The 15,586-nt window shown below is 46.0% G+C and overlaps 1 protein-coding gene across 1 annotated transcript in view; it reads left to right on the top strand.

The window, feature by feature from the left end:
• Positions 1-15,586, top strand: part of NUP210 (nucleoporin 210) — a 129,039-nt gene that overhangs the window by 87,812 nt on the left and 25,641 nt on the right. Inside the window, exons 21-24 of the mRNA XM_054721607.1 lie at positions 12,483-12,611; positions 13,687-13,814; positions 13,907-14,042; positions 15,370-15,432. Of these exons, the coding sequence (XP_054577582.1) occupies positions 12,483-12,611; positions 13,687-13,814; positions 13,907-14,042; positions 15,370-15,432 (456 nt within the window). The remainder of the gene's footprint in view (positions 1-12,482; positions 12,612-13,686; positions 13,815-13,906; positions 14,043-15,369; positions 15,433-15,586) is intronic.

Genomic DNA, 15,586 nt, shown 5'->3' with positions numbered 1-15,586 from the left:
AGAAAAGCTCTTGTTTTTCTCTCCCATTTTAAAATGAGTCCTTTCTGGAGAGATGTAATAGCCAGGGTGGATATCCTCATTGAGGCTGGAGACCTGGGGCTCCCAAACCTCTCCTTGTCCTGTTACTGGTATTAGCACCAGGCTAGCCTGGTGATGACTCAGTTCCTTGCTGTCATTTTGTTGGATTTGGTTGATTTTAAATATATTTTTATTGTAGATGCTATTACAGATCTCCCCCCCTTACCACACTCCTCCCAGTCTCTAACCCGCCCCCCAGGTCTTCGCTACCTCATTGCTCGTGTTCACGTGCTCTGCATACCCTAATATATACAAAGCCAGGGGCTGTCACGACCAAAACAACCGGACAGGCAACTGAACACAGGCTGTGCGGGGTGACCAGGCCGGCACGGGGGTTAGTGAGGGACGACCAAACGACTGAACAGCAGGCTGTGCGGGGTGACCAGGCCGGCAGGGGGGTTAGTGAGGGACGACCAAACGACTGAACAGCAGGCTGTGTGGGGTGACCAGGCCGGCAGGGTGGTTAGTGAGGGACGACCAAATGACTGAACAGCAGGCTGCGTGGGGTTACCAGGTTGGCAGGGGTGTTAGTGAGGGACGACCAAATGACTGAACAGCAGGCAGCATGGGGCGACCAGGCCGGCAGGGGGGTTAGTGAGGGATGACCAAACAACTGAATAGCAGGCTGCATAGGGTGACCAGGCCGGCAGGGGGGTTAGTGAGGGATGACCAAACGACTGAATAGCAGGCTGCATAGGGTGACCAGGCCGGCAGGGGGTTAGTGAGGGATGACCAAATGACTGAACAGCAGGCTGCGTAGGGTGATCAGGCCAGCAGGGGGGTTAGTGAGGGACGATCAAACGACTGAACAGCAGGCAGCATGGGATGACCAGGCCGGCAGGGGGGTTAGTGAAGGACGACCAAATGACTGAACAGCAGGCTGTGTGGGGCGACCAGGCCAGCAGGGGGGTTAGTGAGGGACAACCAGGCCAGCAGGGGTGTTAGTGAGGGACAACCAAATGACTGAACAGCAGGCAGCGTGGGGCGACCAGGCCAGCAGGGGGGTTAGTGAGGGACAACCAGGCCAGCAGGGGGGTTAGTGAGGGACGACCAAACGACTGAACAGCAGGCTGCATAGGGTGACCAGGCTGGCAGGGGGGCAGTTGGGGGCAACCAGGCTGGTGGTGGAGGGTCAGATGGAGGCGACCAGGCTAGTGGGGGGGCAGTTAGGGGTGACCAGGCCGACGGTGAGGGTGCAGTTGGGGGAGACCAGGCCAGCAGGGGGGCAGTTAGGGGCAATCAGGCCAGCAGGCAGAGGTGGTTAGGGGTGATCAGGCTGGCGGGGGGGGGGGGGAGTTAGGGGTGATCAGGCAAACAGGCAGGCGAGGGGTTAGGAGCCAGCAGTCCCATATTGTGAGAGGATCAGGCCTAAACTGGTAGTCGGACATCCCCTGAGGGGTCCTGGATTGGAGAGGGCGCAGGCTGGGCAGAGGGGACTCCTTCCCCCCACCCCGTGCACGAATTTCATGCACCAGGCCTCTAGTCTATATATATAAAAGCCTAAGTGACCGTTACGATGGAATGACCGGAATGACTGTCACTGTGACATGCACTGACCACCAGGGGGCAGACACTCAATGCAGGAGCTGTCCCCTAGTGGTCAGTGTGCTCCCACAGCAGGAGCGCCACCCAGCCAGAAGCCGGGCTCATGGCTGGCGAGCACAGCAGTGGTGGTGGGAGCCTCTCCTGCTTCCACAGCTGCACTAAGGAGCGGTAAGGAGTGAGCAGGCAGGTAGGTGAGCGGTTAGGGGGGTGAGCAGGCAGGCAGGCAGGCAAGCGGTAAGGGGCGAGCAGGCAGGCAGACGTGCAGTTAGGGGCTAGCGGTCCCAGATTGCAAGAGGGATGTCCAGCTGCCGGGATCGGGCCTAAACTGGCAGTCAGACATCCCCCGAGGGGTCTTGGATTGCAAGAGGGCACAGGCCAGGCTGCCCTCCACCCCCATGCACAAATTTCATGCACTGGGCCTCTAGTAAGTATATTAATTCTTTGGTTTATCTCTTCTCATCCTCCCCCAACCCCACATCGAGGTATGCCAGTCTGTCCCATGCCTCCATGCTTCGGGTCTTATTTGTAGGCTCATTCATTTTGTTCCTTAGATTCCACAAATAAGTGAGCTCATGTGATATTTGATTAGTCCTTTCTCTATGTTATTTCACTTAGCATAATATTTTCCATGTCCATCCATGCTGTACCAAAGGGTAAGAGATCCTTCTTTTTAACAGCTACAAACTATTCCATAGTGTAAATGTCCCACAACTTTTTTTATCCATACATCTACTGTTGGGCACTTGGACTATTTCCAAATCTTAGCTATTGTAAATAACGCTGCTATGAACATAAGGGTGCGTATATTTTTTCTGATTGGTATTTTGGGGTTTTTAGGATATATTCCCAGAAGTGGGATTGCTGGGTCAAACAGAAGTTCCATTTTTAATTTTTTGAGGCAACTCCATACTGTTTTCCACAGTGGCTGCACCAGCCTGAACTAGTGTTTCCTTTTCCCTGCATTCTCACTAGCACTTGTTGCTTGTTGATTTTTATGATAGCCATTCTGACAGGTGTGAGGTGATATCTCATTATGGTTTTAATTTGCATCTCTCTGATGATTAGTGACTTTGAGCATTTTTTCATGTGTCTCGTGGCCGTTTGTATGTCCTCTTTGGAGAAATGTCTATTCAGGTCTACTGCCCATTTTCTAATTGGATTGCTTGTCTTCCTTTTGTTGAGTTGTATGAGTACTTTATATATTTTGGATATTAACTCCTTATCAGATATATCATTGGCAAATATGTTCTTCCATTCAGTGGGTTCCCTTTTCAATTTGATGGTGGTTTCTATTGCTGTGCAGAAGCTTTTTATTTTGATGTAGTCCCATTTGTTTATTTTCTCCTTACTTTCCTTTGTCCTAGGACAGTGGTTGGCAAACTGCAGCTTGCGAGCCACATGCGGCTCTTTGGCCCCTTGAGTTTTAGAAAAGGCCAGCTTAAGAGTACCCTAATTAAGTTAATAACAATGTACCTACCTATAGAGTTTAAGTTTAAAAAATTTGATTCTCAAAAGAAATTTCAATCATTGTACTGTTGATATTTGGCTCTGTTGACTAATGACTTTGCCGACCACTGTCCTAGGTGATGTATCTGTAAACATATAGCATTATGTTTATAAGATGTCTGAGATTTTACAGCCTATGTTTTCTTCTAAGATTTTTTATGGTTTTATGCCTTACATTTAAGTCTTTTATCCATTTTGAGTTTATTCTTGTATATGGTGTAAGTTGGTGGTCTAGTTTTGTCTTTTTGCATGTGTCTGTCCAGTTTTCCCAGCAACATTTGTTGAAGAGACTGTCTTGACTCCATTGTATGTTCTTGCCTCCTTTGTCAAATATTAATTGACCATAATGGTGTGGGTCAGTTTCCGGAGTCTCTGTTCTGATCCACTGGTCTAGATGCCTGTTCTTGTGCCAGTACCAGGCAGTTTTGGTTATAATACCTTTGTAGTATAGTTTGATATCCGGTATTGTGAGCCCTCCTACTTCCTTCTTCCTTCTTAAGATTGTGCCATCGATTGTGGATTTTGATTTTGTATCCTGCTACATTGCCAAATTCATTTATTAAGTCTAGTAGTTTCCTGGTGGAATCTTTAGAGTCTTCTATGTACAATATGATGTCATCAGCGAGTAATAACAGTTTTACCTTCTTCTTTCCAATTTGGATACCTTTTGTCTCTTCTTGTCTGATTGCTGTGGCTAGGAATTCCAGTACTACGTTGAATAAGAGTGGTGAAAGCAGACATCCTTGTCTTGTTCCTATTCTTAAGGGAAACAATTTTGGTTTTTGCCCATTGAGTATTATGTTGGCTGTAGGTTTGTCATATATGGCCTTTATTATGTTGAGGTATTGTCCCTCTATTCCCACTTTGCTGAGAGTTTTTATCAAAGAAGGGTGCTGGATTTTGTCTAATGCTTTTTCTGCATTTATTGATATGATCAAAACAAATTGATATATCTTTCAATTTGTTTATATGATGGGTCACATTTATTGATTTGTAAATATTGTACCAGCCTTGCATCCCTGGAATAAATCCCACTTGATCATGGTGTTTGATCTTTTGAACATATTGCTGGATCCAATTTGCTACTATTTTGTTGAGGATTTTAGCATCTGTGTTCATCAGGGCTATTAGCCTGTAATTTTCTTTCTTTGTAGTATCTTTATCTGGTTTTGGAATTAAGTCAATTCTGGCTTCATTAAAAGAGCTTAAAGTGTTCCTTCCTCTTGAATTTTTGGCAATAGTTTGAGAAAGATAGGTGTTAGTTCTTTTTTGAATGTTTGGTAAAATTCACCTGTAGATCCATCTGGTCCAGAACTTTTGTTTGCTGGAAGTTTTTAAATTGGTGCTTCAATTTCATCAGTTGTTATTGGCCTACTGAGGTTATCTGATCTCTGCCTGATTGAGTTTTGGAAGATTGTATTTTTCTAGGAATTTGTCCATTTCACCCAGGTTGTCCAGTTTGTTGGCATCTAGTTGTTCATAGTATTTGCTTACAATTCTTTGTATTTCTGTGGTATCTGTGGTTATATCGCTTCTTTCATTTCTAATTTTATTTCTTTGGATCCTCTCTCTTAGTTTCTTGATGAGTCTGGCTAGGGGTTCTTCAATCTTGTTTATCTTTTCAAAGTACCAGATCTTGGAATTTTTAATCTTTTGTACTGGTTTTTGTTTTTTGTTTGTTTGTTTGTTTTAATCTCTGTATCATTTATTTCCACTCTGATCTTTATTATTTCCTTTCTTCTACTTTCTGTGGGCTTTTCTTGCTGTTCTCTTTCTAGTTCATTTAGTTGTAGGGCTAGGTAGTTTATTAGTCCTTTCTCTTGTTTCTTGAGGTAGGCCTATAGTGCTATGAACTTCCCTCTCAGGATTGCTTTTGCCCTGTTCCATAGGTTTTGGGTGATTGTGTGTTCATTTTCATTTGTTTCCAGGAAGTTTTTAATTTCTTTCTTGATCTCATTGTTGACCCATTCATTGTTTAATAACATGCTATTTAGCCTCCATGTATCTGAGTTTTTTGTTGTTGTAGTTAATTTCTAACTTCATGCCATTGTGATCTGAGAAAATGCTTGGTATTATATCAATCTTCTTGAATTTGTATAGACTTGTTTTGTGCCCTAACATGGGGTCTATCTTTGAGAATGTTCCATGTTCACTTGAGAAGACTGTATATTCTGTTGTGTTGAGGTGAAATGTTCTGTAAATATCTGTTAGATCTATCTGATCTAGTGTGTCATTTAAGGCCTGTTTCCTTGTTAATTTTTTGTCTGGACGATCTACCCAGTGATGTCAGTGGGGTATTAAAGTCCTTCACTATGACTGTATTGCTGTAAATCTCTTTCTTAAAGTCCTTCAAGAGTTTTTTAATGTAATTGGGTGCTCCTATGTTGGATGCATTTATGTTGACAAGGGCTATATTGTTGAGTCATTACCTTTAGTATAGTGTAGTGGCCTACTTTGTCTCTTGGTATGGCCTTTGTTTAGAAGTCTATTTTGTCTGATATGAGTATTGCTACTCTAGCTTTTCTTTTCCCTTTCCATTTGCATGGAATTTATTTTTCCATCACTTCACTCTCAGTCTGTGTGTATCTTTTGTTCTGAGGTGGTTCTCTTGTAGACAGCATATATATGGGTCATGTTGACTTATCCATTCAGTCACCCTATGTCTTTTGATTGGAGCATTTATTCTATTTACATTTAAGTTTATTATTGGTAGGTATTTTTTTATTGCTGTTTTTATTTTTTTTATGTCTGTGATCTCTCTTTTTCTTCTTCTTAAAGCAGTTTCTCTTTTTAAAAATTAATCCTTATTGTTGAGATTATTACAGATGTCCCTCTTATAGCTCCCCTCCACCTGGTTCCCATCCCACCCCAGGCCTTTGCCACCCTATTGTCTGTGTCCATAGGTAATGCATACATGCATATAAGATCTTTGTCTAATCTCTTCTCGCACCCACCTACACTCCCTTCCCTCTGAGAATCATCAGTCTGTTCCATTTCCATGCCCCTGATTCTATTCCATTCACCAGTTTATTCTGTTCATCAGATTTTTTTATTCATTTGATTTTTAGATTCACTTGTTGATAGATATGTATTTGTTTTCACTTTGTTGTTCATATTTTTTATCTTTACCTTTTTCTTCTTCTTCCTCTTCTTCTTAACCCTTTGCACTCACTTGCTTTTTTCATCGAGCTGCTACCGATGCTAACAGTGTCGAGTCACACTCGACATCCGAGTGCAAAAGGTTAAAGAATACCCTTCAGCATTTCATATAATACTGGTTTGGTGGTGATGAACTCCTTTAGCTTTTTCTTGTCTGTGAAGCTCTTTATCTGACCTTCAATTCTGAATGATAGCTTTGCTGGTAGAGTAATCTTGGTTGTAGGTTCTTGCTGTTCATCACTTTGAATATTTCTTGCCACTCCCATCTGGCCTGCATAGTTTCTGTTGAGAAATCAGCTGACAGTCGTATGGGTGCTCCCTTGTAGGTAATTAACTGTTTTTCTCTTGCTGCTTTTAAGATTCTCTCTTTGTCTTTTGCTCTTGGCATTTTAATTATGATGGGTCTTGGTGTGGTCCTCTTTGGATTCCTCTTGTTTGGGGTTCTCTGCACTTCCTGGACTTGTAAGTCTGTTTCTTTCACCAGGTGGGGAAAGTTTTCTGTCATTATTTCTTCAAATAGGTTTTCAGTATCTTGCTCTCTCTTCTTCTGGCACCCCCATAATTCGGATGTTGGTATGCTTGAAGTTGTCCCAGAGGCTCCTTACACTATCTTCAAATTTTTGGATTCTTTTTTCTTTTTGCTCTTCTGGTTGGGTGTTTATTGCTTCCTCATATTTCAAATCATTGATTTGACTCTTAGAATCCTCTAATCTACTGTTGAATCCCTGTATATCCCTGTTTAATGTAATTTCTGACTGATCCTTTTCCTTTTTTTTTTTTTTTGCATTGTCACTAGGATCCTTGAAAGTCTCACTAAGTTCCTCAGATGTTTCTAGGAGATTCTTGAGTAACCTTATAACTGTGGTTTTGAACTCTATATCCAGTAGTTTGCTTTCTTCCATTTCTTTCATTTGTGACATGTTTCTTTGTCTCCACATTTTGGCTGATTCCCTGTGTTTGTTTCTATGCACTGGGTAGCTGCTAAGTCTCCTTGAGTTGATAGAGTGACCTAGTGTAGTAGGTGTCCATAGGGCCCAATGGCTCAGCCTCCCCAGTCACCTGAGATGATCACTCTTGGTGCATGCCTTGGTGGGCTGTATGCAGTTTTGTTGTAGTTGAGCCTTGATTGCTGTTGGTATCACTGGGAGGAATTGATCTCCAGGCCAATTGGCTGTGAGGACCAGCTGCTACTACAATGGGAGAGCTGCTGTGCAGGAGACACCCTTATGGGGCAGGACTTGCTTTAGTGGGGCTTTGGTGCTCACTGAGTCTGCCCCTTGAGTGTGTTGCTTATGGATGTGAAGAGTTGTAATTTGGATGGTCTCACACTGACCACTGGTACACTGGCTTTTGGGTCTCTAGGGTGGTGCAAAGTCAGCCACTGCCTGGGGCCACCCAGCAGGAGCTACAGAGAGATCTTTAGATTCCTCCTCTTTGAGTTTGGAAGTGCCCAGACGAGGCCCAGCTGTGAAGAAAGGCAGGCTGGTGCTGGTGCCATTTTGGGGCCTTTTATTGATAGGTTTGCAGCTTCCTGACCCAGCTGCAGCTTGTTTAACAGTTTTTGCCTGAGAAAGGACAGACCATTCATATGCAAAAGCCACTGCCCACAGCCTGGGTGGGGTTTCAGGAAATCACCATGGCGGAGCAAACAGAAATGGCTGCCAATCAGCCCTGCACCGAGGAGGTCCCAGCATGGGAACAATAACTGTTGCAAGCACTTCCATATGGAAGAAAGCCGCAGTGTTCCTGCCCCGATGCCAGACAGTTCAGTTTCTCCCTGTATGTGTCTGGGTCTCCCAGAACCTCGCCCGGCACTGGAACTCAGAGGAAGTGGGAGCTTGTAAATTCAGTTCACGGTGCTGACCTTTTAAGAGGAGCAGCTGAGTCTCCAGCAGCCTGTGTGTCACTGAGCCCCAATCCACACTGGTTTTTACAGTCCGTAGTTCTTACGGCTCCTTAGGGACTTCTTTCCCCCGCTCTGGGACCCTGGGCTGGGGGTCTGGTGTGGGGCTGGGACCCCTTGCTCCTCCAGGCAGCCTCCGCAGATGCGATCTCTTTCCCGATTAAAAAAGCGGCACATGTTGGTGCTGGTCCATCCTGTCTGCGCCTCTGCACCTCCTACCAGTCTCAATGTGCTTTCCTCTTTCTCTAGTTGTAGTACTTGCACTCAGCCAGCTTTCCCGTGGTTCTGGGTGGTAGTTGTTTTGTATTTTAGTTGTAATTTTCATGTGGTTGTGGGAGGCAGCAAGTACAGGTGTCGCCATCTTGGTTCCCCACTTAATGCAGTCCCTTTAACATTTCTTGCATTGCTGATTTGGTGGTAATGTACTCCTTTAGCCATTTTTTGTCTGGAAAGTTTTTTATTTCACCTTCAATTTTGAATGATACAGTAGTCTTGGATTTAGTAGTCTGGATACAGTAGTCTTGGATTTAGGGCCTTGCTTTTCTTTACTTTGAGTACTTCATACTTCGTGCCACTCCCTTCTGGCCTGAAGTGTTTCTCTTGAGAAGTCAGTTGATAATCTAATGCAGTGATAGGCAACCTTTTGAGCTTGGTGTGTCAAACTTCGCCAAAAAACTGAGCATAACTTGGGTAGTGTGTCACTTAGAGGGAAAAACATTATTTCGCAAATGTTTCATCCTCAGGAGCAGCAAATGTTTCATCCTCGGCATGCGGCCGCCTCAGTGGCCACGTGTCATCAGAAATGGCTACGCGTGTCAGTGCTGACACGCATGTCATAGGTTCGCTATCACTGATCTAATGGGTACTCCTTTGTATGTAATTTTTTTCTCTCTCTCTTGCTGCCTTTAAGATTCTTTCTTGGTCTTTAACATTTGCCATTTTAATTATGATGTGTCTAAGTATGTGTCTCTTTGGGTTCATGTTGTCCCAGAGCTCCCTTAAGCTATCTTCCTGCTTTCTAAATCTTTTTTCTATTTGTTGCTCTTGTTGGGTATTTATTTCTACCTTGTATTCCAGATCACTGATTCAATCCTCTGCTTCATCCACTTTTAATCCCTTCCAGTGTGTTCTTGATGTCAGATATATCTTTCTTCATTCCTGTCTTGTTCAGCATGAAAACGGAACTCTATTTCCCTTTTCATGCTGTTGAAATATGCACTAAGTTTTCCTTAAGCATATTTTAAAAAATATATTTTATTGATTTTTTTTACAGAGAGGAAGGGAGAAGGATAGAGTTAGAAACATCGATGAGAGAGAAATATCCATAGATCAGCTGCCTCCTGCACATCCCCTACTGGGGATGTGCCTGCAACCAAGGTACATGCCCTTGACCAGAATTGAACCTGGGACCCTACAGTCTGCAGGCCTACGCTCTAGCCACTCAGCCAAACTGGTTAGGGCCTTAAGCATATTTTTTAAAAATATCTTTTTATTGATTTCAGAGAGGAAGGGAAAGGGAGAGAGGATAGAAACATCAATGATGAGAGAAAAATCATTGATTGGCTTCATCCTGCATGTCCCACACTGGGGATTGAGCCCACAACCCGGATATGTGCCCTGACCGTGAATCGAACTGTGACCTCCTGGTTCCTAGGTCAACGATCAACCACTGAGCCATGCCGGTCTTAAGCATATTTATAACCATTGCTTTGAACTCTATGTCTGATAGGTTGTTTGCCTCCATCTCATTTAGATCTTTTTCTGGATATTCCTTTTTTCTCATTTGAAGGTTGTTTCTTTGTCTCCCCATTTACTTGTCTGCTTGTATTTGCTTCTATATATGAGATAGAACTGCTATGCCTCCCTCCCAGTCTTTGTGGAATGGCCTTATATAGAAAGTGTCTTAAGGGATCCAGTTGCGTAGACCCTTTGTTCACCTGAGCTGGATACTCTAGGAATGATCCTTATGTGTGCTGTTTGTGCTCTCCTGTTGTAATTGGGACTTGATTGTTGATGTCCCTTTTGTGGGAGGGATCTCTCCTCTGATTTGATGCCAGTGAGCTTCATCCTCAATGTCATTGTGCCAGCTGTTATACAGGTGTTTTGGGTCTGCTATTTGTGGGGCTCGCTGGATTTTGCTCTGATGTTGTTGAACCTGGTCCCTCGATGTGTCTATCCTGTGCCTCATGGTAGCGGCTCAAGTGCAGGTGAATGTGAGTCACTGTCCTTTTCTGGTCCTAGGCAACCTGATTGAGGTCCAAGAAGTTGAATCCTCTTGTACTCCAGTGGTCAGGGACTTCTTAGCCCAGAGGCTGGATCTGTCTTGAGTCTCACACTGTATTTGACCCTGTTTTGAGCTGCACTTCCTTCCCCATGGAGCTGGTCCTGCAGGTGTCAGCTGCAGCGTTTGGGGTCCCACTGGATTTTGCCTCACTGAGTAGTATGGGGTGGTGTCTGTGGTGGGGACCCAAACTGCTGTTTTTGACTAATGAGGTCAGGATCAGCTCTGGGAGTGGCAGAGTGTGGTGGATGGAGCCCTGCATTGGGAGCTTAGGTGCCTGCATTCCCTCACAGCGCTGCCCCTTCAGGGCTGTGCTCTCATCCTGTGTGAGCCTCCGTTTCCCCGTGTGTACATTGAAGGTGTTGGACTAGAAACAGCCCTTCCCAAATAGGTGAGGGTACATGTGTTTGCAGACCCCTCCCCCCAGAATTCCCAAGTCTTCAAGCTAAACGTAAAACTAAGCAAGCAGGCTGAGCATCCAGTTTCTTTATGTAACTGAGTGGCTCAGCTAACTGTGCCCATGGAACTTGATCTAATGAAGACAAGTTTGTTGGGTGATAGTCTGTACTACATGTTAGGCTCAGTCCTGAGCATACAGTAGGGGATAAGGCAGCCTGGAACAGGCTGACACAAACAAGGGTCTACACCAAGACTGAATGACAGAAGGTATAACTGCACTGGAAATGAGCAGAGGTGACAGGAACTTGGCCAGTCCGGGGTCAGTGAGGACTTTCCTGAAAGGATACTTAAATAGGGACTTGAAACATGAGTGTGGCCAGCAGGTGAAGATGTGGGAAAAGAATCCCAAATCTTTATTTAGGAAAGACAGTGCAGACCTGAGGCCATCAGGCAGGTGCTGGCCAGTTCTGAGGCACAGAGAGAACAGTGTGGCTACAGTGTGGTTGTGCTGGGGGACTGGTTTTCAGTGAAATTAGAGCCATGGGCAGGGGCCAGATTGTGTCAGGTTCTTACAGGATGGGTTAAGAATTTGGACTCACTCTCTGGGCAGACCTTGAAGGGTTTTAACCTAGATGTGATATAATCATATTTGGTTGTCTCCTTAGGGTCTGAAACCTTATTTTTTTCCCCCACAGGTTCTTGATATTGAAATTCTAGCTTCACAAACACTAACTCTGTCAGTGTACATGTTACCCCCGATGAATGTAACACAACAAAGTGAAGGCCACAGAGCCAGGGCAGACAGAGATGGCAGGCAGCCCACTGGGCTCACCCACTGGCTCCAGAACTTACCTCCACCTTTCCAGCCTCCCAGACCACCCAGCTGAGATATGCACCTAAGCAATATGACAAGTTGCTGCAAATCCATCTGCAGCATGAGAGAGTGATGAGGGTGTAGTTTGGGGAGAGGTTCTTTTGAGGTGGGATCCATGGAAGTGGGTAGAGATAGAAGGTTTAAGAAGGGGCATCTTTGGCAGGCACTGAAAGACTGGAAAACGGTAACTCAGTGTGTTCATTCAGTCAGTACATTTTATGAGGTCTCTGAATCAAACGGAGCTGTGGTAGAAATGAATAGAGATAAATGAGAGTCTAAGAGCTCACACTTACATGGAGGCCTCCAGGGTTTGTTCCCAGGTTCTGACTCTGAGTTCAGGCTGAGACGTCTGAGTGAGAAGCTGTCTTGTGCCCTTCCAGTCCCTTTGCTTTTCTCTAGCTGAAGGTGCAGGTTTCCTGGACAGGGAATATGGAATCCTAGGTTTTAATCCTCATTCTGCCTCCAAGTTGCAACTTCCATTTTCTTCTTTATAAAATGTACAAAGGAAATAAATGCTCTCGGAGATAATATCCCAGCACTAATATTTTACACTTCAAGCCCATCCCCTGGCTGGCAGTGGGAGCTCATGATAAGGAGTGGGAAGGGCAACATTTGAGTTAGGATTTTCTCTGTTAATTACTTCCAACCCTGTCCCAGAAGTCTCTGTGAGATGGTGTTCCATGGGGAGAGCCTGCTGCTGTGGAAAGCTGTATCTGAGCCCGCCTCTGACCCTACAGGTACACCCTTTGTTCCCGGGCATGTCAACCATCATGATCCACGACTTGTGCCTCACCTTCCCAGCCCCAGCGAAGGCGGATGTTTATGTCTCGGACATTCAGGAGCTGTACGTCCGAGTGGTAGACAAGGTCAGTGCCAGCTTCTGATGTGCCCCTTCTCTACTGACTCACAGAAACCAGGTGATGCTGTGGCCAGGGGAGATGTTTTTCTCATGTTCTTTGCTTTTTCTACTGGTTTCTGTGTCCCTCCTGGGTTGCTGTGAGCTTGTACTGCTATCTCTCATCTCTGCTGTTCTGTGTACATAGTGCAGAATAAGCTCTGAGGTTGTACTTCTTCGGCCCAGTTGATAGCAATAAAGCTTGGCTGCAAATCCCCCTTGGACTTGTCTCCACATCAGCCTTGATCAGGGATTCCTGTCTTGCAGCTGACGCAGGTCATAGCCAGCTGGGTGCACACCTGTGGAACATGAAATTTCCTCCCCACTATGTAGCTTTTGGATTCTCAGGAATTTCATTGGCAATTGAATGAAGCTCACTAATGCCAAGTCTTTTGCAAAGTAAATACATAATAGATCTAGGCTTTTCTTTAATGTAAATAGGAAATGTTTATCCTCCAAATACCTAAAGTAACTGTAGCTAGATTTACAGAGAGTTACTGTTGTTTCCTATTTTTCTGAGTGGAGAGAATGGTTAATTAAAAGGGAAGTGTTTGAGCAGCTTAGACAACTTAAAAAGCCAATGTTCTCTTCCACAGCCTCAAATATTCCTCCTATGGTCTCATTGTCACTGGTGATTTGCTGACCAGATTTCACTTAGCATTTCTGACTCCCATTTCCTAAAGTTCTTACTGTGTGTGTTATATGCTGCCAGGTGTGAGATATTCAGTCATTGTGCACTTATTGAACTCCTACTGTACATGGGCTGCCATTCTAAGCTGCGCCTTATCTAACTTGATGGTTAGTTCTTTAAGAGTGGGGAGTGTAATTTATGCATCTAAGTATCTCCAAGGGTCCTTGTATACAGCAGTTATTCCATTGATTTTCATTTGTTGATTGGCCAATAGTCTGGAGGTCAATCCAGGTGACCTGTCCCTAATTTCCAGGTCTGTGGGTTTGAGGTTGGTGACGTTTCTCAGAAGGTTGTAGGTTGCTGTAGGTGTGGAGTTGGTCATTCCAAGCCCCCTGAATCTGTCCCTGTGATACAGGTGGAGATTGGGAAGACAGTCAAGGCCTATGTCCGTGTGCTGGACTTGCACAAGAAGCCTTTCCTGGCCAAATACTTTGCTTTCATGGACCTGAAGCTCCAGGCAGCCTCTCAGATCGTCACGTTGGTGTGAGTTCCCCAGGGGTCAGGACAAAGCATCTCAGGGACGGTACTGACAGGTCAGCCTGGGGGAGAAGTCCCAGCCCTTCCCTCTGTTCCAGCTCCCTTGACGAGGCCCTTGACAACTACACTGCCACGTTCCACGTCCATGGGGTGGCCATTGGCCAGACCAGTCTCACTGCAGTTGTGACCGATAAAGCCGGACAGAGAATCAGCTCAGCCCCACAACAGATTGAGGTAAAGTTATTCCTCTTCATGCCACGTGGGGTCAGCCCAGCCCCTAGTGGGCACACGGGTGGAGAGGGGAGGCCGGCCTTTTTGTGAGAGGCCATTTTAGCATCTCTGCCCTCCAGTGTGCCTTGATTACCAGCCTCGGGGAGCTGGGAGCAGCTCCAGAGGAAGGGCTGAGCTACTTTAATCTCCCTCGAGGACATGGGGGCATTGATGTGGCTCAGAGAAAGGAAGCATCTTACCACCCAGCAGGGTAACGGCAGGGCACTCTAAGCTGCTGTAGTGCCAGGCAGAAGCTGCGGACAGCTGGGTGGGTGCTCCTCTTGGCAGTCAGTCTGAATGTTAGACGGGACCCTTAGAAGGGGCAAGCTTTCGGGATGGGAGCACCCGGAGCAAGCAACTACTGGATAGGGGAGCTCTGAGGTCCCCCCAGCATCATCTCTCAGCAAGTGACTTGGGCTGTCATGTGGTGTTGGCTTTTGACCGGACCCCCACAGTCACCAGGGACCTGGGCAGCCGTGACCAAGAAGTCCTGTCCAACTTTATTCTGCAGCAGCAGCACTAGACTTCTTGGCTCCTGCTGGCATCTTCCAAGGGTCTCGGCCACACGTGGGCTTGTGCGCTGTATGTTAAGCAGCCCGTGTCTGTGCCTCCACATGGAAGTGCACCTTTCTCCTGGTGGAATGGAGTTCATTTCTGCCTGTGAAAAGCTCGGCCCCGAGACTAATCCTCACACACAGAGCAGCCTCTCAGCCGACTGGCTTTTTTGCGCACCTCTTGCCAGGTGGGGGTTGGGGAACAAGAGGGAGATGTGGGGCTTTGCCTTGCTGCAGAGATGGGCATCCTCCTCACTACCCCTTGGGCCCGCTTTCTGAGAAGTTTTGAGGGCATTGAGGTAGAGGTAATTTGTCAGTAGGAATTTCGAGAAATTTGGGGAAGGCAAATTTCCAAAGATGAATTGGGGAAATCTGAAAGGCAGTGAATTTGAAACTGACATGCACCGAGTCTCCCAGATCACAGGACCCACCTGATCCTACAAGTCTGGGCTGGAAAGTGCATCTCTAATGGTTCCCAGGAGACCTTCACAAGCAGTAGGACACGCCCCCAAACACAGAGTCTTGGGCCCGTGGGTGGGATGAGAGCCTGTGGGAGCTACTCAGGCTCCCCCAGAGTTGGCACAGGACTCCAAGGCTCTCCCGGGTAGCCCTTCACAGAGGAGTGATGTCCACGCACCATGTTCCCTTCTCCCTGAAAATGGTAAGAGTGAATTTTGCCCAACAGCATGAGCTTGGAATGCAACGGTCCCCTCTTTCTCTTTTGTCTCCACACCCAGGTCTTTCCCCCATTTAGGCTGATACCCAGGAGGATGACGCTGATTATTGGGGCCATGATGCAGGTACGGGCCAAAGGCCACATCCTTGTGCCACCCACATCCACGGCCAAGTACCAACAGGCAGTAGCCGCACACCCTGCCCTGGCTCCAGGTGTGCCCACCTGCCATGGGCACCGACAGGCTGAGACGGAATGCTCTGGGATGTTAGCACTCTCAT

Source organism: Eptesicus fuscus, chromosome 9, assembly GCF_027574615.1.
Source record: "Eptesicus fuscus isolate TK198812 chromosome 9, DD_ASM_mEF_20220401, whole genome shotgun sequence".
In the NCBI taxonomy this organism is placed as follows: domain Eukaryota; kingdom Metazoa; phylum Chordata; class Mammalia; order Chiroptera; family Vespertilionidae; genus Eptesicus; species Eptesicus fuscus.
Note: the sequence above shows the minus strand (reverse complement) of the source record. Positions and strands in the feature narration are given on the sequence as shown.